The sequence below is a fragment of the Equus przewalskii genome, chromosome 25 (assembly GCF_037783145.1).
Source record: "Equus przewalskii isolate Varuska chromosome 25, EquPr2, whole genome shotgun sequence".
Lineage (NCBI taxonomy): Eukaryota > Metazoa > Chordata > Mammalia > Perissodactyla > Equidae > Equus > Equus przewalskii.
In genome coordinates this window covers 9,361,123-9,387,075 of record NC_091855.1, presented here as the reverse complement: position 1 = coordinate 9,387,075, position 25,953 = coordinate 9,361,123, and the positions used below count along the sequence as shown (strand labels likewise).

Sequence of the window (25,953 nt, the reverse complement as noted above, 5' to 3'; positions counted from 1 at the left end):
TGAGCACTGTTCCATGTATTTATTGACCATTTATATAACTTTTTCTTTTTGTAAAATGCTCATTTTTATATTGGAGTTGTTTGTCTTGTTCTTAAGATTTGTAACAATTCTTTATGTATTCTGGATATGAGTCTTTTATTGGGTATATGTATTGAATTTATCTCCTTTCACTGACTTGTCTTTTGATTTTCTTCATAGTATCTCTCAAAGAACAAAAAGCGTTAATTTCAATGTAGTTTCACTTATTCTTTTTTTTTTCCTCTTTATCGTTACCACTTTTTGTTTGTTATTTAAGAAATCTTTTCTTATCCCAAGGTATTGAAAATTTTCTCCTCTATATTATTTAATAGCTTTATGGTTTTTGCCTTCTGCATTTGGATCTACAATCTATTTAGAGTTGATTTTTGTGTTATAGTATGAGATAAAGGGCAAGATATTTATTATTTCCATATGAGTACTCAATTTATCCCATACCTATATTGAAAAGATCATTTTCTCCCATTGTGCTGCAGTATTATCTTCATCATAATTTAGTGTACAAATATGTATGAGCCTATTTCTGGTCACTCTATTCTGTTCATTTGCTTGTCTATTCTTGTGCTGTTATGCACTGAATATTTGTGTCCCCTCAAAATTCATATGTTGAAAGCTAATCCACAATGTGATGGTAGTTGGAGGAGGGGCCTTTGGGAGTGATTAGGTCATGAGGATGGAGCCCTCATGAGTGGGACTAGTGCCCTTCTAACAGAGGCCCGGGAGAGCTCTCTTCTTCCTTCTGCTATGTGAGGTCACAGTGAAAAGGCAGCCATCTATGAATCAGGAAGTGGGCCATCACCAGATACTGAATCTGCCAGTGCCTTGATCTTGGACTTCCTAGCCTCTAGAACTGTGAGAAATAAATTTCTGTTGTTTATCAGCTACCCAGTCTATGGAACTCTGGCATAGCAGCCTGAATAGACTAAGACAGGTGCTAATACCACACTATCTGAATAGACTAAGACAGGTGCTAATACCACACTATCTTAATTACTATAATTTTCAATAGTAAAATATGGACCACATAAGGCTCCCAGTTTTCTTCTTCTCAATTAGTATTGCTTTGACTATTGTGTGCATTTTTCATTTCTATATAAATTGCAGAATTAGCTTGTTAATTTCTTCAAAAGATCCTGCTAAAATTTTGATTTGGATTATAATGAATCTATGAATCAGTTAGGGAAGAGTGTCTTCCATTTTAACAATAGTCAGTCTTAGAAACCATAGACATGGTGTATCCCTGCATTTATTTAAGTCATTTATTTTTGTGTTCTTTATGCATAGTATGTACCTGGAACTCAGCTGACCGTCAAAAAATGTGAACTCTCCTTCCATTCTTATGTCCTAAGTCAACTATGATCTTTCAGACTCTCCCATTTTATACCTTGCGATCTTCAGCTAAAAATATTCAGTTCTCTCCTCAGATTGTCTTTTCCTCAGGGCCAAAACTCTCTGAAGTATCAACTGAGCTAATATTATTGATGCTTTCTAAGAAAACAGGGCAAAGACTTTTCTCACGCTACCTATGTTAGGTTACCTATGATATTAGGGGAGGGTCCTCCAATCACAGTAATATATGGGATCTGAGGCTTTTCCACCCAAGGATAACACAACTGTCTGATGATGAATAGAGTATGATACTGGGATATCTATGTTGATTGTATAAAGATACTTCCGAATAGAATAAATCACAGATACATATGTTTTAATTAACAAATATTAGATTTGGTACCAATTATTTGAATATATTTATAAAGGAAGCTTCAAGTGAAGTTATGATATATTCTAATGCTGTCTGATGCTCAAATATAATTTTCCGCAACTCGTGCCCCAATAACGTGTACAGCCGACATCTCTTTAATCAGCCTTCCTAATGGTGACAGCTCAAACTTCTCTTCCAAGAGCCTCTGCTGGCTTTGCTGTGTGTATATGTGTGTGCATGTTGGTGGGCAAGTGTACCAGCACACCTCAATCACTTAAACACTATACTCTTTTTAAAATTGTAAGTCCCAGCTCCTGGCAATTGCAACACTAAAGAAACAGCCACATAGCTTCCCATACTCTCCTTTGACTAGAATAACTAATTACAGTTCAACACTGTAGGGACAAAGTTATTAGCTAATACTCAACTCTAGACACAGCAATTCAATTACGGGCTAGCAATATTTAGAAGCGTGAACCTTGGTAATTAGCAGCAAATTTTCATCTTCTCTCAGCACAGCATGTGAGCAGTTGCCTCCGGAAGAAGCAGGATCAAAACACAAATAAAAGCAGCACGTGTATCCTAGACCTATAATTGTCACTGAGGGTCGGAGAAGCCTTAGTGGGATTTGATACAAGGAATTTTTGACACCTAGAAAATGGGGCAAGTGTGTTATCTTCTAGCAAGAAGTTATGTTAGGAATAATTTAAAGAGCATAAAATAGATTGTCCATCTTATTTCGAAGTTTTTTTTTTTTAGCATCAGGTAATGATCTCTTATTTCATATATTTGAAGATAGTTAGAGCTGAAAAGAAGTAAGTGCAGTACCATCACCACTATTTAAATAAAGGAATTAAAGTCTAGAAAGATTATGGGACTTGTACACAAGGTCACATAGCTAATTAGAGCCTTGGCTAGGACTGGAACTCCAATCTCCAAATGACCATTATTGCTTATCCACTAGATCCTGTAAACATCAAGTCTCCTGCAAAGGAAGTTTTCAAGTTGGAAGTGGTACTAATCACCAGTTCTGTTTCCAGCAGCCTTTTACTAGAGTAAACATAAAATGGTGTATATGATACAATGCTTTCTAATCTGTGAGAGGCAAGGGAAGACCGTCTCCTTTGCATTATCTAAATGTCTTAAATTCTTCAATTGGAATAGAGTAGAGATGGTCCAAAGAGGCAGGGACTTGCGTGTCTAATTTTCTTCTATGGAATGTTCAAAAATCCAAGTGGTGAATGAAAAGAGGAGAGATTTATGCACCAAAATTTGGCTATTTTGCGATCAGTAAATACTTAGAGATCCCATTTTCAATTCACCTGGGTGAACACATGCTATAACTTATGTCACTCATTACATTCAACATAAGCAATTGATGTCTGTTTTACATGGAATAGCTACATCATCTTGATAAAATAGAGAACTGTTTACCTTTAACAGATCTTTAAGTACACCTGATGTTTAGAAAAGCTAAGTGGCTTGGCCGAGTTTATACAGGTGTTCAGTGTCAGAGATGGCATCCAAACCCTTGCCTCCTGACTGTCAGAAATGTCTTTTTAAAAAATTTTGCCACACAATTTTAATTTGGAAATAAGAGCTATCCCCTGGGGGAAATGGAGAGTAGACTTAGAAACCAAGAGAAGTGGGCTCTAGGTCCAACCGTGAATGACTGGCTGGACATCCAAGTGCCTAGTCACCTTGACTCCTCTGAATATCAGTTATCAAATTCCATAAAATTAAGCAATACCTAAGAATTATCCCATTTTGTGTAAATCTGATTCCAGCTGTAAAAGATTGAAACAGTAATATATCATCTAGACTAGACATACATTTCTAAATCTTTCAAGAAAATAATACTCTAACAGAGAAAACTATGTACCTACTCAGTCTATATTTCCCTACAATGAAGAATTTGTGTGTGTGATATTAAGTAAAAGCTGCATTGTTCTTTTGGAAATAAAATGCAAAAATTAACACATATTTAAATAAATATACTAGAGTTGTTTTTCTAAACAAAAGCTGTTGAAATTTTCTTTCATTATGAAAAAATGTCTTTAAAGGTGTTGTAATTGCTGTACCTCAGTAATTGTTCTCCTTGAGGCACAGCCATTATCTTACAAAGCAAAAGCTAATGCCACATACTGGATGTGTTCCTGGGGACAAAGAAATAGTATCAAATGAGGTCTAGTAGGGTAATATAGTTGAAAGTGCATTGCAAACTACAAAACAAAATTATACCTAGCATTAGGAATGTCAGCATGGAATAGTGGAAGGAACACTGGAGTTGACATTAGGAAATAGATTTCAGTCCCAGCTTGCCATTTACTAGCTATGTGAGCTTTAGGCAAGTCACTAACTTCTCTGACCCTCATCTGTCAAATAGGGATACTAATAATTGCCCTGCTTCATTTATAGAGTTATGGTGGGAAAATGAGGTAACATATGCTAAAGTGCATTGTAAAATCACATTTGCCAAATGTTAAATAATGTTATTTTCTTCACATACTGAAGAGTTCCATTACATATTTGTGCGTACAGTAGTCCCCCCTTATCTGAGGGGGATACATTCCAAGATGCCCCGGAGATGCCTGAAATGGCAGATAGTACCAAACCCTATATATCCTATGTTTTTTCTATACATACATACCTATGATAAAGTTTAATTTATAAACTAGGCACAGTAAGAGATTAACAACAATTACTACTAATAAAATAAGACAGTCATAACAATATACTGTAATAAAAGTTACCATAGATCTTAGCAACCTCAGCATATGAATCTTTTCTTTCTTTATTAAGTCAAGAACTTCCACCTTTTCACTGAAAGGAGGCACTTTAAGGCTTCTCTTCAGCATATCCGAATTGCCAGCATCACTACTCTTGTGCTTTGGGGTGATTATTAAGGAAAATAAGGCTGACTTGAACACAAGCTCTGCAGTACTGCAACAGTCGAGCTGATAACTGACAGGGCTGCTAAGTAACTAAGGGGCGGGTGGCATATACAGCATGGATACGCTGAACGAAGGGACGTTTCATGCCCGAGGCAGGGCAGAAGGTGACAGTATGAGATTTCTTCACACTGCTCAAAATGGCGTGCAATTTAAAGCTTATGAATTATTTATTTCTGGAATTTTCCACTTAATGTTTTCTGACCAAGGTTAACCATGGGTAACTGAAACCACAGAAAACAAAATCGTTGGTAAGGGTGGACTACTGTATGTATCTCCTTCTGTGTGTTAACTCTCCAGCATTGACCCATGACTTTTGGGGTATGCAATTATTAAAGTGATTTCAACCTCATTTATCATTTAATTTCCTTCTCCTCAGGTCTTTGATTCCTTAGATCCTTTGCATCTCTCTTAAATTTAGACTGGGAATTCCTAAGTCAGCGTAGCCTAGTCTTTGAGGCCAATAGACCTGAGTTGGAAACCCTCTGTCATTCATTAGCTATGTAGCCTTGGGGAAGATTTTTAAATCTCTCTAAGATTCAGTTTTTTCTTCTATAAAATGGATTATTGTGAAAATTAAATAGCAGATAATCCATAGAAAATACTTAATACAATTTTTCTAATCCTGGTATTTTTATCACAATGATTCCAAGATGAAAACATGTGGAAGCAGTTGTTACTATGACCAGAATAATTATGTTCTCAAAGACCGTCTGGTCTAATGGTTCATTTATGGGACTCAGGCAATACTGGGAGCTGTATTCTTATATTCCCAGCAAAGCATAATGGTATGGTTTTTCTTTATCAATTTTGTTCCTTTGGACTTAAGTGTGGTAAAAATTTTATGCTAAGAACTTGGAAATAAAACAATTTTATTCTTCTGAATTTTCAAATGCTAACAAATAGATGACAGTTACAATGCTACTGGGCATTAACCTAAATTGATAACAATAGTGAGGTTCTGCCATCATTTATTCTAAAATACATGGCATTGACTTAGCAAGAATGGAAACAAGTAAGGAAATTGATATTTAAGACTTGGAGAGATGGAGACAAATATTTTTCAGTGACAAAACATTTAGTGAAGTTGCTACCTGTGATTGTCTTCCAACGGTGTAGCTCTTTTGGAAGAGGCTGGAAATCAGAGTATTAGTATTGAGCGGAGGTTGTGACTCGTTACATTTAACAAGGCATGAAGAAGAAAGGTGATCTCAGACAAGAGTTAGCTCGCTTGTAAGGAAATATAGGAAGGAATTAAGAAGGGGAAAAAGTGGAAATAAGATTCAAAAGTCATTGTATGGAAAAGTCCCTTAAGACTCAGTTTTGTGGCAAAGATCAGATAATGGATGTGACCTCCCACCAAGTCTGATACCTTCAATGTAGCTGCCATTATAGAGAGAGACAGACAGACAGAGACAGAGAGAGAGATGCTACCAAGAAGGTGAAGGATTAAACCAGGCTTGAGGACTATATCTAGGAAAGAACTTTTTTGTGAGATTGCAGGCACATGAAATTAACTGTAAACAGATCACAAACTTACTAAAATTTTTGAGAGAATTATATTGCCAAAGAAACCACAAGCTTGGTCTTAAAAAATTGTTTTACTACGTGAGCCCAAAACCAAACCATAGGCCCCCTGATTTGCACGGGTAGGAAGTAGCTGAGGAAGCTCTACAGCCCTGAAATAGGACAAACTCTCTAATTTCCACATCAGGTCTGACTCCAGAGGAATATGGACAAAGGACAACCTCCAAAAAAGACGGAATAAGGACAATGGATGAGAGAGAGCTTACCCCAGATAGCAGACTGAAAGACTAATAAAGAAGATCCTCACAGTGCCTGCCTGGCAGATTTCATTATTGCTGTGGCCTAGTGACTGCTGAGTCTCTCTGTCATTATTCCTTGCCCCTTTTAATGGGAGTGCTTAGTCAGTTATCCTGTTCCTGCTCCACTTTTGTATGTTGTGCACATGTGTATACATGCATGCCTATGTGTGTGTGTGTGTGCGTGTGCGTGTGTGTGTATGTCTAGGAGACTGGATAACTTGTCTTTCTAGTTTTTAGGCCACCATTCCAGGCTTCTCTATCTCAGAAAACGGCTCTACCATTTATCCTTTTGCTTAAAGAGAGACTTATTTTTTTTAATTTCTCTTTTATCTCTCAGATTGTTCACCCAGCCCATCTGCAAACCCTGCCAGTTTTACTGGCAAAATAAATCCAGAATCTGACCACTTCTCACCACCTCTGGTCTAAGTCACCCTGAGGTCTCACCCGAACTACTCAAAAAGTCTCCTAATTGGTACCCTCCTTTTAGCCTTCCCACCCTGCAATTTATTTTCCCCACAGCAGCCTGAGTGATCCTTTCAGAGTGGAAGTGAGAAAACGTGAATCCTTGGCTCCAGATTCTCCCAGCGTTTCCCCTCATGTTTAAAATCCAAAGTCCTGCCTCCTTTCCACTCTCCTCTCCAGTCTTTCTTCCTGTGTTTACTAAGTGCCTCCCACTTTGTCCTCCTTGCTGTTGCTCAGATGTACAAAGCATTCTCCCACCTTCAGGTTCCCCATCTCTGAAGCCCTCTCCCCATGGCTATCTGCACGGTCCACTTCTTCATTCCATGACCATCACTTCCTCACAGAGACCCAACCACTCTGCCTTCTCTATGTCCTTACGCTCTATTTTCTTTGTAGCTCACATCACCATCTCACATTATATGGAATATCTAAGGGGCTTTGTTTTGCTACTGATGTATAATTAGCTTCAAAGTAGAGCCTGGAACATGGTAGGTGTTTAACAATTGCTCATGATTTGAATGAATACCTTGTTTGCTGCTGCATCCCACCACTAGTAAGTGTCTACCTGGAGCTGTAAGTGAAAGTCTCCTAGAAGGGCTGGCTTCACGGGCGTGCAAGCTGTGGAGTTGTAAGGCCTTGCATTTAGAAGAGCCCTGTTCTTGGTTTAATGCTCTGCTGTTGCTGTCTTGAAATTCTTAATAATTTTGAACAAAAAGCCCTGCATTTTTTTATTGAGATATAATTCACATACCATACAGTTCACCATTTTAAAGTGCACAATTCACTGTTTTTTAATATATTCACAAAGTTGTGCACACATCACCACTATACAATTCCAGAACATTCTCAACACCTAACACCCATTGGCAGTCGTTTTCCATTTCCCACTTCCCCTTGCCCCTGGAAACCATTAATATACTTTCTGACTAAATTTTCTTATTCTGGGCATTTCATATAAGTGAAATCATACAATGTATGACCTGTTGTGTCAGGCTTCTTTTACTTAGTATAATATTTCCAAGGTTCATCCCCGTTTTAGCATGTATCAATACTTCATTCCTTTTTATGGCTGAACAATTTTCTATTGTATGGATATACCACATTTTATCAACTCATCAGTTACTGGATATTTGGGTTGTTTCTACTTTTTGGCTGTCATGAATATGCTGCTATGAACATTCATGCACAAGTTTTTGTGCGACTATATGTTTTCATTTCTCTTGAATATATACGTAGGAGTAGAACTGCTCAGTCAAATGGTTACTTTAACTCTTTGAGAAACTGCAAGCTGTTTTCCACAGAGACTGCACCATTTTATTTTCCTTACAGCAATGTGTGAGAGTTCCAGTTTCTCTACATCCTCTGAACACTTGTTATTTTCCATTGTTAATAGCCATGTTGTTATTTTTTAATATAGCCATCCTGGAGGATATGAAGTGGTGTCTCACTGTGGCTTGACTTGCATTTCCCTAATGGCTAATGATGTTGAGCATATTTCCATGTGCCTATTGGCCATTTGTATGTCTTTAGAGAAATGTCTTCAAATCCCTTGACTATTTTTAAATTGTCTTTCTTTTGTCTTTTTATTGTTGATTTGTAGTAGTTTTCTATATATTCTGGATATAAAACCAAGATAAGATATATGATTTGCAAATATTTTCTCCTATTCTGTGGGATGTCTTTTTACTTTCCTGATTGTGTCCTTTGAGGCAAAAAAGTTTTGAGTTTTGATGAAGCTCAATTTATATATTTAATTTTTTTGGTGGCTTGAGATTCAGTTATCTAAGAAACCTTTGCCTAATTCAAGGTCGCTAAAATTTATGCCTTTGTTTTCTTCTAAGAATTTCATAGTTTTAGCTCTTACATTTAGGTCTTTGATCGATTTTGAGTTAAATTTTGTATATAGGGTGACATTGGCATCCATATTCATTTTGTGTGTGTGTGGATATGCAGTTGTTCCAGCACCATTTGTTGAAAAGATTAACCTTTCCACATTGAATTGCCTTGGCACCATGTCAAAAAACAATTGACCATAGATGCATGTATTTATTTCTGAACTCTTAATTCTATTCCATTGACGTGTATGTCTGCTCTTATGCCAGTACCACACTGTCTTGATTATTGTAGCTTAGTAATATGTTTTAAAACTGGAAAGTATGAGTCCTCCAATTACACTCTTATTTTTTTGTATTGTTTTGGCTATTCTGGGTCCCTTGCATTTTCATCTGAATTTTAGGGTCAGCTTGTCAATTTCTGAAAAATAGGCATTTAGAATTTTGAATTTTGATAGGAACTGAATTGAATCTACAGGTCAATTTGAGGAGTATTGTCATGTTAGCAATACTAAGTATTTCTATCCATAACATGAGATAGCTTTCTATTTATTTGGCTCTTTATTTCAACAATGTTTTATACTTTTTGTGTATAAGTCCTGCACTTGTTTTGTTAACTTTTTTCCTAAGTATTTAATTCTCTTTGATGCTATTGTCAATGAAATTATTATCTTAGTTTCATTTTCAGAGGGTTCATTGCTGGTGTACAGAAATACAACTAATTTTTATGTTGATTTTGTATCTTGTATCCTTGCTTGACTCCTTTATTAGCTCTAATAGTTTTTTCTGTGTATACGTATGTGTGAAGGCCTTAGGATTTTCTATATACCTGATCATGTTGGTGCTAGAGACAGTTTTAATTCTTCTTTTTCATTCTGGATGTTTTTATTTCATTTTCTTGACAGTTTCCTTGGCTAGAACCTTCAGTACAGTGTTGAATATAAGTGGCAAGATGCTTGTCTTTTTCCTGATCTTGGGGGGAGAATGTCAGTCTTTTACCCTTAAGTAGGATGTGAGACGCCCAGAATTTTTGTGTTGTATTAGGTTCAGCAAATTATGTAGTTGATCCTACCTCATAAAGAAGAGCACAGTGTAGCTGAGTATTAATGGGTAACTAGGCGTTCCCCAGCAGGTGAGGAGGAGGAGAGAACAATATGTGCAATATTCTGGACCTCAGAGTGATTCAGTGTGGCTCATGTGTGGAGGTCAAGTGAGGAGTAAAGAAAATAGAGGTTGGAGAGGCAGGTGGAACTGGACTACAATAGGCTTGCTGTTTTTTATTAAAGAGTTTTAATTTTATTCTGTGATTTTTTTTAACCTGGGACACTATCATATTTGATACACAATAGCAGAGAATGGAATGAAGGGAAATGAGACCAGAAATGGAGGCAGGGAGAGCAATTCTTGGATTACTGCAATATATGAGACAGTGAATCTAAACCGTGCCAGCTTTCCCTTGGAACAGCTGTATTCTTGGTTTTGAAGACTTTGTCTTCCTTCTTATATTATTTTTTTTTAATGAAACAAACTTTAGTAATAGAAACACATGTATAGAGCAACTGTGTTTCAGAGTTATGCTAACATCAGTAATGGAGTTTACAATCTATGTTTTTTGTTCCTCATGAAAAATATATTTTCATATTTATGATAGTGTGGAGAATTGAGATTAATGATCTTTTAGGTGGTAAAGAAAAATGAGCCCTAGAACGTGTTGTTAGTAAATTCAACAGTTGTATCAGTGATTCTAGAATGTTCTTCATTTGCATTTTACTAACCATCCTTATCCACATAAGGCATTATCCAACATATTAACAAAATCAAGATATTCCTTTTCTCCCTTCCTTCTTTCCTTCCTTTTTCCTCTCTGCTCCCCTTCCTTCTTTCCTTTTTCTTTACATTAATCAATTAATTAATTTCTGAAAGTTCATTTAGGATCTAAGAGGCTGAACTAGATCCGTAACCCATTCCTTGTCCTAGAAGAGCTTCTGGATTTATGAGTGGGCGAAGTAGAGCAGGACAGCCACATTTCAGCAGTGTGATGCATCATCACTGCCCTTCATTCACACATCTAAATTTGTTGAACGGCCATCTGCCACAGCTCTGTCATTGTGGCCTTTGTTAAGAACTTATAGCCTCTGATATGTACATGATAGTGTTTAATAAATACTGCTTTGTGGTATTAGTTCAGGTTAAAACGGATTGAGAGGACTAAGAGTTAGGATTAGCAACTAAATTTATAGAAACAGTAAAAAGAACCAAAGAACCAAACAAACTGGATCCGTAAGAGCTGATGAACTGCAGCTGCCGCTTGACCACATAGAGCTGGGAATTCCTAGTCAATTCCCTAGAGTCACAGCTCTGAAAAGTGATGGGCCATTGGAGAGAAAACACCGCTAGGCTCCCTCAAATTCTGGAACACTAAATCCATGTCATTAAACAAATGATTCCAACCCTCTTTTTCCTTGCCTTTATTGGATTTCAAAGTTCAGAACACATTCAAATTATTCAATTTTGATATCACTTTTATGATCAAATGTCCTGCTTTTGAAATGGAAAGCTCAGCTGGCCGTGTTCCCTGTTAAGGTTAAGAAGCTTTTATCATTTAAATAAATTAAACCTTCCAGCATGGGCTCCACAGAAAATAAAGAAGCACAGAAGAAAAGCTTAAATGAAATAAACCTCTTTGCTGATAGAAACAGTACAGGCTATTGTGCTTCCTACCCATGAATGTGTGGCTGGGATCATATCCTGATTCATGATTTTTCTTTTTAAATTCTGTCCTTAATTTTTGTGGTGTTCACCAGCAAGTTGATTTACCATTAGGCAAAAGATAGACGCAGAGTGCATCAAGTGCAAGGGGTTCTGGGTTATTAATACTGAGAAAAAACCCAAATATTAGATTTTTAAAAGCTGATTTCTTTGAACACCATGTTAATAATCACGGATATACATTTTTTCTTTTACGTGGCTTAATTCATCTAAGTTGATCTCCTGTGAACTTCACTCAGATCCATTAACATTTTCTAAAATAATTTCTTTGGGGGTGGTACGGTATTTACGTTTCTTTTCTAGAAAAAAATAATCATCATTCCCATGTAATAATTGGGTCTAATTAATCCATATAGTTTATGTACTGAATTAGCCAGAAACTTTGTACTTTCTGTATGACACATTGCCCATGTAAAAATCAATTGGATTATGAAAACTCATTGTTTGCAGATTCTTTCAAGTGACAAAAAGTAGCATGCAGAATTTTTTTAATCTAAATAAGCACATCCTATTTTTAAAGGGTTTAACTAAATAAAATTTATCAATCTTTCCATTCTCTTATTAAGTTGAACTATTTTCTCATCTGCTTGATTAAAAAGTTAAAGCTAAAAAGAACTTCGTAAAAGGAAAGATTCAGAGAATTTATTTGAGAATGCTCATGCTTGCAATGGTAATGTAGATTAATTATCATGCTATTTTTATGATGAAATGTAGTCTCCTTAGTAATAAAAATACAGTGGTATTGAAACTTGGAGTTTAGGGTCTTAAAGTCATCTTAAAACCTGTGAGGACTCATAGAGAGGGCCTATTACTTTTAATGTTTTTGAAATACAATGAATTTCCTACATTAGGCATCCCTGATGTTTTATTTCCTTATTTGTTACGTAATGCGTTCTTTACAACTTAAGACAAAACAAAAAGTTATCATACTTTACAAATAAGACTTGACTCAACTGATGGTGCCACCTCAGTAGATTACTAGTCTTTGAACCTTGTAAACATGATGAAATCACCTCTTCACTTTTTTCTTGTTTCTTTGTTTTTAATTCTGGTGCCTATATTTTCTTACCTCACGTTAAGAAAGTTTGCATTGTCATCAGTTTGCATTAATGGATGCTATTGAATCCTTACAATGGAACTGAAGATAAGTTCTGATTCAAGTTCTTTAAAGACTGATTTGTGGGTCAAAGATTGAACCTGATTCTTCTCAGTAAGCATTTGTTGCAAACACTACTTGTGCCTGGCAGCGGGCTGGGTGCTGGGGATGCCAGGAGGTAAATGTTTGCTTCCAAATGAGGAAATAGGAGTAGACATTAATAATCAATTGTAATACTACAGATAACATTGAATCATTGTATAGAGAGGGGAAAGTTAAAAAAGTAGAAAACAATCTTCCTATTTGTAATATTTTTGATTCAGAGACCTATCACAAACATATATATGCTGCACGTATGAAAAGGTTATTGAATTAATGAACAGCATTTATTTTTTAAGGACCCTCAATGTAACAGACACTGCTGTAGAGACTGGAGACACAGCAGTTAATGAAACAGACAAAAATCCCTGTCCCCATAAACAAATGAATCTAGGTATTAGTGAGATCAAAGATGGTATCAGAGTAGGGGGAAAATTACAGTCCTTGACGCTCCCTACTCCCTGCCTTTCATAAAAGTAATAAATTTAACATATGTAGAAGTAAGTTAAAAGAAAATACATGGGCCACCTTGAAGGAAACAAGAAGCTACAAAATTGTGGCATGTATTTGGAAGGGAGGTGGAGTGAAGCAAGCCTGCTGGCTTTGCCTTTGAGAGTGAGGAGAGTCTAGAAACCGCCTCCCTGAAATCTCTCCCCAGCTTTTGTCAAGGCTGTCAATTACTCAGCAAGCAGAGAGCTTCGATCATTTGTTCAGTTCCCTGCTTTCAGGAATGGTTCTCCATGGCAAATGCTCTGTGAAGGGTTACCTGTTGGTGTGAAACTGCTGTCCCACTGCCTACTTCACCCACTCAGCATCCAGGTTTCAGGAGTTCAGAAGGAAGTCTCAGTCACCGTGAGGAGCTGCAGCAGGTGTAATGGGTAAGACTGTTTGGAATCTGACGCCTTGCATTTGTATCCTGGCCACTCACTAATTGTGTGGCTTAAGGCAAACCACTTTGTTTTCTCTGCGCCTCAGTTTGCTCTTCTGTAACATGAGAATAAATTGGACCTCCCTCAGAGGAAAGTTACTCACTCAACGTGAGTGCCCTTTTAATGAGAGGATAGTTAAATGAGATAATATGTGTGTGGAAGTGACCACAGGCGATACGCAAACTGTTTGTAACTGTTTTCCAATAAGGCATAATTGCTGTTCTGCAGTTGAAATAAATAAATGAATTAAATAAATTTAGTTCGTTGAGTAACTCTATCCGATCCAGTAATGTTTTTTAGTTACCTCGGGTTATGGTCAGTAGTTGAGCAAATCCAAGTGCTGCTGTTTTCATTTAGGCTCCAGTTCAAATTCTATAGCTTGGGTAAGAAATTTCCTCACAACCTTTTCTTCTCAGTCCTCCCTCTACACCTGCTTCTGTTTTCACTGGGCTCAAGATTGCCTGTGGTCCTGCTGCTAAAGGAGGAGGGGAGATCCCTTTCAGCATCTAGAGCTTGTCTGTGAAATCTGGAGGGCCTGTGGTCACTTCTCAAATTCTCAGAGTGTTGGTCTTTTGAGCTGGCCACACCCAACTGCTGAGCTCTCTTTATTGTGTGGCGTATTGAATGTTGAGAAGTCCCTGGCAGCAGGTGTCCTATGGGGTGCAGTAACTTCTCCCACCTCCTGGAGTAGCTTTGCCTCATCTGGCTTCTATGAGCTGAAATCACAGATGGCTACGGGCTGCAGTTTCCGGGCTCCACAGGGATCCTAGCCATCTGGCTACACAGGGAGTGAGGGGAAGGAACAGAGAGAGGAATCTTGGTCTTCTAAAGAGGGCATCTATTTTTTCACCATGCTTTGCTGGCTCCAGAGAATAGATGTGTGGGTCCTGCTGCTCTGCAACCTCCAGATGAGAAGTCAAGACCAGTCTCTATATTCATAAGTACACCTAAACCCCAAGGAAGCTATGTCTAATGTCAACTCATCCCCTATCCTCTGGACTGGGGAGCTGGAGGGAAAGGAGCAATGTGCAACACTCAGGATTCTGGCTTCTCATATCCAAAACCTCTATTATTTCTCTTTTTACATCTTCTTGGAGGCCAAATATGCCAACCTGGCTCTATCTCATTTATTGCCTGATGCAGCCTGGCAGCCTGGCCCTGTGACAGGGCTCTTTTTGTGTTAGGTAGTTTGGCATTTGGAGTCTTTGTTCTCAGCTTAATAGTACCAGTCCAAACACCTTTGTTTGTTCTTGGTTGAGGGGTGGTGGTGGGCAGCTGGTCGTCAGAAAGCTGGACCAGGCCTTTTTAATTGATGCTTTACATGGGTGTGTTACACTCTTAAATCACTAAGTATCCCAAACTCGGTAAGCAGACAATAATTTTAAGCAATTATTAGCCATTATGTTGAAAATTTAAAGCATAAAGCTCTGGCCTAAGACACCCACAAGTTATCAGTCTCTAGGAGCTCCAAATCTTTCCTAAACTGTGAACTTCACATGGCAGTACACATGGACATTAGAGATAGTAACATCTTTGTTTATTACATACCAACAGGGCTGCCAAACTTAGCAAACAAAAATACAGAACACCCAGTTAAATTTGAATTTCAGGTAAACAATGAAATACATTTGAAAGTATTAATATATCCCACTCAGATAAATAATGTATGATTTTTTACTCTAAGTATGTCCTAAATATTGCATGGATGTCCTGCGTTTTATCTGACATCCCTATGTGCCAAGCACCTGCCCTCCTCCGCTGGTAATTTGAAATAGATACTTTTTTCCCAAATGTGAAGGCTACTGTCAGTTACCACATTGCACCAAGGCTATGTCTATCCAAGGTTAAGTAACTACATTTTAAAAAAGAAGCAAAAAAGGTAAGAGTTGAGTATGAAGGACGATGTGGCCAGTCATCTACCTTAGGCCCCTCATGTCAGTTCATAGAACCAACGTGAGTGCCCTTTTAATGAGAGGATGAAACGGGAGGACAGTATCACTGTTTCTGTGTTTGGATGCTTGGATCTGTCCAGTCCCTAAGAATGTTATTATCTTAAAGGCTTAGAACAAGCTCTGTTTACTTAGGAAGCATAAAATATATGTCAATCCTTTGAAAGACTTCTAATTAAACTGCTGGAGCTTTGATGTCAGACTTCGAGATTAGTATTACATCTTTTAAAAAGATCCAATTTCATGTGCCACTAGAGAAAGAAAGATAGGCTGGTTTTTACAGACAGTTATTGAATTTAGAGAATATTTATGTTAAAATACAAATTATTACCACTTGATAAGCAGTATTTAGTGCATCAATCTCAATTTAGAAAATGTGCTCTTAGTTAGAGGGAGGATTGCTCTCTCCCTGCCTTTTCTGTTAGCAGTGGCCATCATCAGTGTCGGGTTTCTGGTATAAAGTCAATGACTATATGTTACTCTTGGAAGCTGCTGAATCTTCAAGAAGTGATGAAAATGGTTTCAAATAGAAAGTATTTTATGAGAGTTCAAGGGAGAGAACCAGCCTATTTTGAGTGTTGATGATATGCCGGGGACTGTGTACTTGACATATATTTCTAAATTAACCAAAAACTTAATGAAGAGAGGGTGACGGACGTAAGTAATTTTGCTGACCTCATAGCATTGTCTCATTCTGAGAGCACGTTCTCTAATACGTCTCCTTTTTGAGCTTTCCTTGCAGCCTCCATCTGCTGTAGCTTCATCTGCAGTGATTTCATTCTTCAGAAGGACTCTGAGCAAAAATCTCATGCTTATTGAATTCACTTCTAACTCTGATAATATAAGTGGTAATTTCTTATATGGCTAACACTTTTTGTTTCTCTTGATGGAGTTATAAGTTCCCAATATTACTTTCAAAATACATTTTTAATAAAATTATGCTTATTTGTGGATACCTATTAAACATCACATGCACTATGTATTTAATCGTATATTTAAATTTTAAAGAATATTGGAATTTGAAGAGTACAACCTCCCACTCAGTGAAAGAATTACTTGGACGATATCCTTCCTTCTGTTTGAATATTTTAGTGCTGTGAGGCTCATGGGTTTTCAATGCAGTTTATTCAGCTAATAGATAGCAGTTTGAAATGAAGTGTATATTGAGCTAGTATTTGCCTCCCAGAAACTTCTACTTATAGATGCCAGTTCTACCCTCCAGAGCCACACAAGTACATTTAACCCCTCCTCCCACCAGCCCAGTGCCACATTGGTAACTGTCTAACTTTTCAGTGCTTTTATGGCCTAGAACTCTTACTATTTGACCTCTAAATAGAGGATGGTATTAAAAATGGTTTTGAATCATGTTTATACACAAAAGAAAACCATGCAAAAAATAGTGATGCATTACAAGGAAATTTAAGAGGTAAATATGTATTTCCTTACACATATGTGTATACACACAAGTATACATATACTAACATATATATTTATATTTACATAATTGTATATTTTCTATTAAATGGGAACATAAACTGGAAAGTAAGTACCTCTATTCAGTCGTCTCTGCTACATTCTCCCTCTGATATGCAAAAGAGTAGAACTAAGGAAGCTTAGTCGATGTTTCTATGTTGGGTTTTAAGTATATCACATCTGTTAAATGACATTGGAATATTTTTCCCTTCAGAAATGATCTTACCTTATGTTCAAGGGTTTCCTCTGTAGAACAAAGTACGTCCAGTATCATGTCACGCAATTATAAATTCATCAGTTTTTATAATTTCGTTTTTCAATCTCTCCTCCTCCACAGATCATTTTCCGTAAAATCAGTGACGTGAAGAAGGAGGAGGAGGAACGTCTCAGGCAGAAGAATGAGGTCACCCTCAGCATCCCCGTGGACCATCCGGTCAGAAAGCTCTTCCAGAAGTTCAAACAGCAGAAGGAACTACGGAATCAGGGGTCAACACAGAGTGACCCCGAGCGGAACCAGCTCCAGGTGGAAAGCCGCTCCTTACAGAATGGAGCCTCCATCACGGGCACCAGTGTGGTCACCGTGTCACAGATCACACCTATTCAGACATCTCTGGCCTACGTGAAAACCAGTGAGTCCCTCAAGCAAAACAACCGTGATGCCATGGAACTCAAGCCCAATGGCGGTGCTGATCCCAAATGTCTCAAAGTGAACAGCCCCATCAGAATGAAGAATGGAAATGGGAAGGGGTGGCTGCGACTCAAGAATACTATGGGAGCCCCTGAGGAGAAGAAGGAAGACTGGAATAATGTCACTAAAGCCGAGTCGATGGGGCTACTGTCAGAGGACCCCAAGGGCAGCGATTCTGAGAACAGTGTGACCAAAAACCCATTAAGGAAAACAGATTCTTGTGACAGTGGGATTACAAAAAGTGACCTTCGTTTGGATAAGGCTGGGGAGGCGCGAAGTCCGTTGGAGCACAGCCCCATTCAGGCTGATGCCAAGCACCCCTTTTATCCCATCCCCGAGCAGGCCTTACAGACCACACTGCAGGAGGTCAAACATGAACTCAAAGAGGACATCCAGCTGCTGAGCTGCAGAATGACTGCCCTGGAGAAGCAGGTGGCAGAAATTTTAAAAATACTCTCAGAAAAAAGCACGCCCCAGACCTCTTCTCCCAAATCCCAAATGCCGCTCCCAGTACCTCCCCAAATACCATGTCAGGATATTTTTAGTGTTTCGAGGCCTGAGTCACCTGAATCTGACAAAGAGGAAATCCACTTTTAATATATATACATATATATTTGTTAATATATTAAAAACAGTATATACATCTATATACATATGTGTGTATATACAGTATATACATATATATATTTTCACTTGCTTTCAATATGATGAACACATTACGGATTTTGATATGTAAATATTGCATGTCCAGCTGGATTCTGGCCTGCCAAAGAAGATGATTATTAAAAACATAGATATTGCTTGTATATTATGCAGTTGACTGCATGCACTCTTTACATTTATTTATAATCTCTATTCTATAATTTTAAAAAAAAGTATGATTTTTGTTAACCAAGGCAATGTAATATTTGAAGAATCAGGGTCCAACCTGCCAATGTTGCCATGACAAATTTGATCTCAGGCTGAGTATATCGAGCTCTCATTCCTCACCGTTCTTTAAGTTAGAATTATAGATCAATGCCAAGGAGGAGTTCAACCTTTTAAACTGTTAGTACCATTTTATGATCTCTTTCCATAGGGTATTTTTTTGTAACTTAGGTTATTTTCCTCAACAGGTGGCGTTTGCTCCATTTAAATGACTGTTTTGTTGCCTAAGTCAGATAGCAGTGTGGGATATTGAAAATTTATTGCTATGGGTTTTTTGCATGAATTGCATTTTCGCTCAACTATACCTCCTCTTTTTTAACATTATACTTAGATAGTAATCATTAACTCTTACATAAGGATATCCCTACTCCCTCCGTCTTGGAGAACAGCTACCATCTTGTAAGCTGATTATATCCATCCCACAAATACTAAACTATTAATATAGTGTGTATTATTATAGAAATCCTGCACCACAGGGTAAAAGGGCCTTTTAACAATTCTTGTTAGAGATGCTGATTTTCCAAAGGTGTTGAATGTTCTAAATTTGTGTTTTTGAAACTTGTTCAAGGGTGACGTTGAAAGGCTTTTAGCAAAGAAACACAAACAAGAAAAAATTAAGTAATCATTTCAAACTTTTAAGGATAATGGTCTAAAATTAAAAAAGAATGTAAACAGAAAGACAAGTTTTTGTAGCATATCGTAACTTAGAAAGAATGAAACACGGGTGTGAAATTGTTCACACATGCTTCTTACTGTTTGTAGAGATAACACCTGAAATATGGTTATAAAAAAACAACTAAGAAGTTAAGTTGTTCAACTCAGATAACTGCTTTTCTATAATTTTATTCTGGTTACAATTTTCTAAAGCTTTTTTGCACACAGGTCTACTGCTGGACTTCTGCAGAGTTGTTTCTATAGCCTACTGTGGCTCAGGCAGATCCACTTAGGAAAGGGGGTACTAAAGACTGAATTTCAGAGTCTTTTGGGTCACAAATCCATTCTTAGAAAGTGCCTATTATCGACTAAAAAAAAAGTCACAAAGAGTTGCGTATAGCTAGTCCCTTAAGTGATATGTATTGAGAATAAAATACACATTCCTTTGTAAAAACCAAGAAGAATTTATTTCTTTTGACTCAAGTATATTTTATGAAGTCGATCAGAGAGGCATACTTTTAAACTGGTGCATGCATGACATTTAATAGTGGGAGCAGGGCAGTTAACGTTTGCATCAAGTTGAAAATATATACCAGTAATTTGTACATTAGTCAACCATCTGTACATGTATGTTAACAACATATGCAAGATGATAGCAAAATCAAAGTAGGTGTTTTGATCTATTGTACCCATTTTTATGAGCTTTTCTATCTCCCAGCATACCCAAACAAAATCACCAGAACTGAAAGACAAGTTATCACAATCAGATTGGAGAAGTGCAAAGTAATTTATAAAAACAGTTGATATTTTACGATTTCTCTTAGAACTTCCTCACGTGCCCACAAGATGTGCCTCTTTAATCCGGGAGTCTCAGAACAGATGTTATGAGCCATGGGTTCCATTTTCCTTTCTTTGTGCCCATAACTTCCATTACCCATAATGGAAGTTTCCAGGGAGCATGTCTCCATGCCGTGCCATGATATCTACCAACCCCAGGCACAAGACAACGAGGTAACCATGGTGTAAGGAAACAGCCTTGAAATTGGGACTTGGTTGCTTTCAAGGTGAGGGTGGTACCTTTTTCTTGACCTCTGACGTTTATTGAATTTCAGGGTATTTTTCTATTTAACCATGTATGAGAGAAGCTTAGCTAAGCTTTTAAAGGGGAATGAACGGTAAAAATAATCTGAGTACAGAAATGGTCAGTTTAACTTTAGCCATGTGCTTCAAAAATGACAGTTGGTGTAAAGCTGTAAGAGAATGACTGTGAAACAGCAGGGCAGTTTGAAGCTGCAGTCCATGCCTTTGCTTCGGAGTGGTGCAAATGTTATGACATTGATGCACTTTCACCTAATCGACCTACAATATTGTTCACATGTATGGGAAAGGAACATACGGTTTTGAACTACTCCAAGTTGTCACAAAGCGGGAAAAGTATCAATTGCTTATTTCTGGTGCAGTTATCACGGTATTCTTTTCCAGCTGCCTCTGTTCCTGTGTGCATGACATGTTGAGGTGCTGAATGCACTCTGCTGTTTTCAGCAGGAATGCATGTGTTCAGCAAACATTGTATATAGAGTAATCCTTTAGATTCCCAGATTCTGTAATTCTTACCAGATGAACTTAGATTTGGATGAAGGGTGAGCACTTGCTTTAATATGTGCAATAACAATACAATCGTGTTCTGTGCTGCCTCAACCAGCACATAGACAGTAGATTCTCTTTGGGGGACCAGATGACTGCATGTTTTATTCTTACACTGTATAGATGCTCTTGGTGCATCCAGAATAAAATTTTTATCATATTTCTGAATAATGTAATAATAGGAGTAAATAGATATGTATTTAAAATCCAAACATTTTCCAAAGCAACTTATATACCTTCAATATTTTTCAATGATAATATATAAGATCAGATGCTGTACCCTGGACAGGTGGTTGTAATGTAACAGCAAAAGCCAAACAAAAGTGCAAATATGAGCTGTGCATCATAACAGCAAGTTCTATCAGTCTGTTTTAGGATATTGTTGCATTAAATTGGATCTAGCAGATAGAGGAGCTTATGATAAAGGCAAATAGGCTCACAAAAGGCAGATGACAATACCAAAGCTGCTAGTGTTCCACATCGACACAAATAGTACTTAGAATGGTTCAGACATAGACGTTGAACAGAGACACATCCTTCATTGTTAAAATGGAAAATTTCTATTATGACACTGGTTTCATTGCACATTACGTTTAGGAGTACAAATGTCCTAAGTATTCAGTTAAAAAAAAATTGCGTGGATCAGAGCAAGAGAATTAGAAAATTTGGGGTTTTAAAGTGCTCCTAAGAATAAATATGTACTCCTGGAGTACCCAGCACTTTAATAGAAATATTAATTATGACCACTAACTAAAGTGCCATTTTGAAAATTAATCTTCTTGGAGCCCAAATGCAAATCACAGCTTCCTTTAAATTTAAGGCGATTCTTTTCACCTGTGAGATCTGGCCCATTTGTGTTCTATTTTAAATAACTAAATTCTTTTAGAAAACTTTTTTTTAATGAATCTTCAGAGCAGTGACTGTTTTTCAAGTCTGCGGTGGCGGGTCGTAGTGAAATTATTTGTCATATTCCTAATGAATTCTAGTATCTTGTATAATTTTTATCTTTTAAACTATTTTATCTGAGTCTCTTTTCCAAAATTTTATGTAGGTAATGAGAAAATTTGCCTAGAATGTACATGTCATACATGGATAACTTTATGATGTTTTGTAATTATCTGAATGCTGTGTTTCAATACTTTGTTACATACAAGAGTATTTCTCTTGTGATCTTGACAGAAAGGAACAGAAGAAAGAACACTCTTCTGGAAAGCACTCTAGGATGAGTCTCTGAGCTCTGTCTCGGATTTTGAATCTAGCTTTGCCACAATTGCAGTGTAACTTCAGGCAAGTTAACTGTTGTTTGGTGTGTCCTGGGCTCCAATTTCCCTACCCATAAATAATAAAATACAGATAACAGCTGCTCCCTTCTTACATCTAGACGATGTTAGGTCAGTGGAAAACCATCCTTTCTCTCAGATGAAAATCACATTATAAGACAAATTATCATGTTTTTCTTCCTTTCATGGGAGATCAGCTGAGATGTGCTCTCTAAACATTCTTCTACGTTTTAGAGGAGATTTTTCTGGTCAGAGATTGGTGGAGAAAGGCGTAAGTGGCTAAATAATTGTTAGTCATGGCATGTAAGCGTAAGACTTGAAAATCATCTAGAAATTTGGAACTACTAATCAAATAAGCATAGAAAGAATGAAGGTCTTTTGGGGGGAGGAAGAGAGAAAGCAGATAGAAAGACGTGAATTTTATGATTGTTCTTATTCCGTTTAATCATAATGCTCAGCAGAAATTCTCAGTTCTCAGTGAGAGAAAATGAACAAATTGGTGAGTATTCTGGGTAGAGAGAAGTTCATCTTTCAAGTTTTTATATAAAAATAATCATGACACTCAAGACATATGGCTCCCCATGGGCAGATGTTCTTGTAACAAAATTCTTAAGTGTAAAAGAATCCTTTCCAATGACCAATCGATTTTTCAGTGTATCTCTTGAACTGGAAAAAAAACAGGTTAGAAAAAGGAAAATCCTTTGAATGACATTGAAAAATCACTCATGTTATTGTGTCCTAAGTGAGAGTATTTTAATTTAAGAAGTTGTAATTAGTAATATTGATAATTCAAGGAATTAGTAATATTAGAATATTGATAATGCAAGGAAGCCATTTCTCTAGCATGTAAACATTTTATTCTTGAAAATGAGATTCTTTTGCTAATATTTGTTCATTCTGCAAAGAGAGCCTTGTATCCTGAGGTGTATACTTAAGCCTGCACTCGCTACATTTGCTGTGACCCTTTGGGTAAAGAAAATAACAAGACATAGAAACAAAGGGGAACATTTCATGTGACAAGAGGTATTTAGATCTCTTACAGGGTTTTCTAATCTTCCCTGATTTTCTAATGCCTGATATACTCGAGAAGAAGAATTAAAGGGGGTTTAAGGGGATCCATCATCAATGATCATAGCTTTTTAGTGTCCATTGTAATCCTGTCTATTTGCTAAATGGTCAGTAACATTCATATTTTCATCCACTATGATAGGCTGGTGGCCTTCCAACTCACAGTTGCATTACATATGCATCTACACATATGTAAATAAATATTTTCAATCAGTTCACTCTCAGTGTAAGCTTTGTACTTATGGCCTAAATGTTGTTAGCAGCTTAGGTAATAAAAACTGTTACAACTATGGCATGAAATTTATTATATTTTTAGAGGATTGATAGAGATCCACTTGACATTATAGGAAATATTCATCTTATCTTAGTCCAGGAAAGCACATCAAGACATCATGTACGTGGGGCTATGCAATCAGAGCAAAAACAGAGTCAGGTTTTAAATAAAACCACTGAAAATTCAGAGTAAGTCAGGTTAGTGGTGCCAGGCTACAGAGAGACCAAATCAGAATTTGCATTTCCATGTGTGGAACAAATCTATATAGCGGAGCATAATGGAGGTTGCAATTTAGACACCTGGACATCTAAGCATGGTCATTGGCAATTCTTATGGGTGCAATCAGATCAACTCTGGTGAGTTTATATAAAATATTTTTTTTATTGCCTTCTCTTATCTTTACTGGTGTACATTGCTTTATACTACTTTTATTGACTGCTCTGTATAACTAAATATGTGCAGCCGTCCCATTGAGAAGATTTGTCTAAGTCATCAAAAAAAAGAAAATGTGGCTGTGGCAATGACAAGCATTTGAACAGAAACAGAATCATAACATCCACGTTTCTGCAGTTATAGCCTCTTTTTCTCACTGGCACATCACGAGGCCAAACAAAAGGACACATTCAGATGCGTTTCCAAGTGTCAATCTTTAAATAACGTGAATTACTAAACTTAATGCAGTCCTAGGACCTGAGCAAGCAATAAATTCAATCACATCAACGTTGCACGCATTCTTCTTTAGTATCAGCTTTTCTCATCCTTAAGTAAGAGAGCGCTTATGTGAGATGTTTATATACCCACATGAATTGTGAAAACTGCAGTTTTAAAATGAAGCCTCAGAACCACTCTCATTAAAAGAGATAGATGTTCAGGTTTTTCACACTGCTTTCCTGTGAAATTCAGATCTTCTATAAAATATTTTTCTCAAACTTTATTTTCACAGACTCCTCTCCCACAAGCTTAATATTAATCAATACTTGGATTCTTTCTTTTTGGCATTTGCCATTCACCGTTTCTTTCTGCAAAGGTATCTGTTAATTTTTCACAAATTTACAGGTCTTTTATCTCCCAGATTTGACCCAACTTTTCTCATTTAGAGTATTTCTAGAACTACAGATTTAGATGCTAAAAATAGTGACTTTGCTAGTATTTCTCACACTGGCAATGTGAGTTATTCAGTATGTTGAACGTTTAAAAATCAACAGACTTTTCTTATATTAGGATCAAACGCTTACTCTGAATTTCAGTGGTTTTGTTTTCTATTCTTGATTCCTTTTTCCCCAAACTCCAAAACATAAAAAGAAAAAACTTAAAAATGAAAATTATTTTTGACCTCAGGTCCTTTTCTACCTTGGAAATAGTGAAGATAAACATTTATGAAATTATAAATTTGGTCTTCACTTTGTTTTCCTGTTAGAAAATTTAATTCATAATTCCCATAATTTAAAAAATATCTGGTAATATTTCCAAATGTTATTATAGTGAAAATCGGTTCAGGGCCATAAAGTATGGGAAGATAAGAAGTTCTAAAAAAAGAACATTCTTTGTTAACAAAGTAATTAATAGAATTACAATGCCTAATTGTATCCAGTAAATCAATTTGTTAAAAAATGCCAGTGTTAATTGTTGGCAATAAGTTAAATCGTCAAAGCATTTCATATAAAATAATTAGTTCTCAGCCATCCAGTGAGGCAGAAAATCTCCTCCCCAAGTCCCAAAGCCACTGAAGCACTATGGAGTTCCACTACCACATCTTCCTTGTCCTTCTCCACCTCTCAAAACCCTGGGGGTGTACACACACACACACACACCCCAAACAAATTATCTTCTGTGTAGAGGGAGACAGCTAATTTTTCATCTTTTGTAGCGTATTTAAATTTATGAAACTGCATGATGGAGTTTGGGTGTGTTTAATTGAGAAATTATTTAAGTAAAGAGGAAATAGGGCAACATCTATGTTGACATACTTTTAAAATGGTACTAGAATTTGTAGTTGGTCCTAGATTCTAATTAAAATTCTGAGTCGTGTTATGTAGGGAAGGGGGACATGAGCTAGAATTTTTTTAATGTCTACTATGTGCCACGTGTTCTAAGAGCATTGCTCTGTATTTGAACTTTAGATTTTCTATCCTTTAATTTTTATGATACCAGTGTGTTTGGACACTTCTGGGAGTCAGGACCATTGAGGATTTGGACTGGGAATCAGGAAGATGATGAAGGCAAAGGTTGAGAGAAGCCTGAGTGGAAGTCTTCTTTACCTTCAGGCTTAGAAGTTATATAAATTAACTAAGTTT

At 36.9% G+C, this 25,953-nt stretch overlaps 1 protein-coding gene across 1 annotated transcript in view; it reads left to right on the top strand.

Moving 5' to 3' along the window:
* The window catches only part of KCNH5 (potassium voltage-gated channel subfamily H member 5), a 305,522-nt gene extending 282,514 nt beyond the window's left edge, over positions 1-23,008 (top strand). Inside the window, exon 11 of the mRNA XM_008522406.2 lies at positions 17,462-23,008. Within this exon, the coding sequence (XP_008520628.1) occupies positions 17,462-18,409 (948 nt within the window). The 3' untranslated portion in view covers positions 18,410-23,008. The remainder of the gene's footprint in view (positions 1-17,461) is intronic.
* The last annotated feature ends 2,945 nt before the right edge of the window (positions 23,009-25,953 follow it).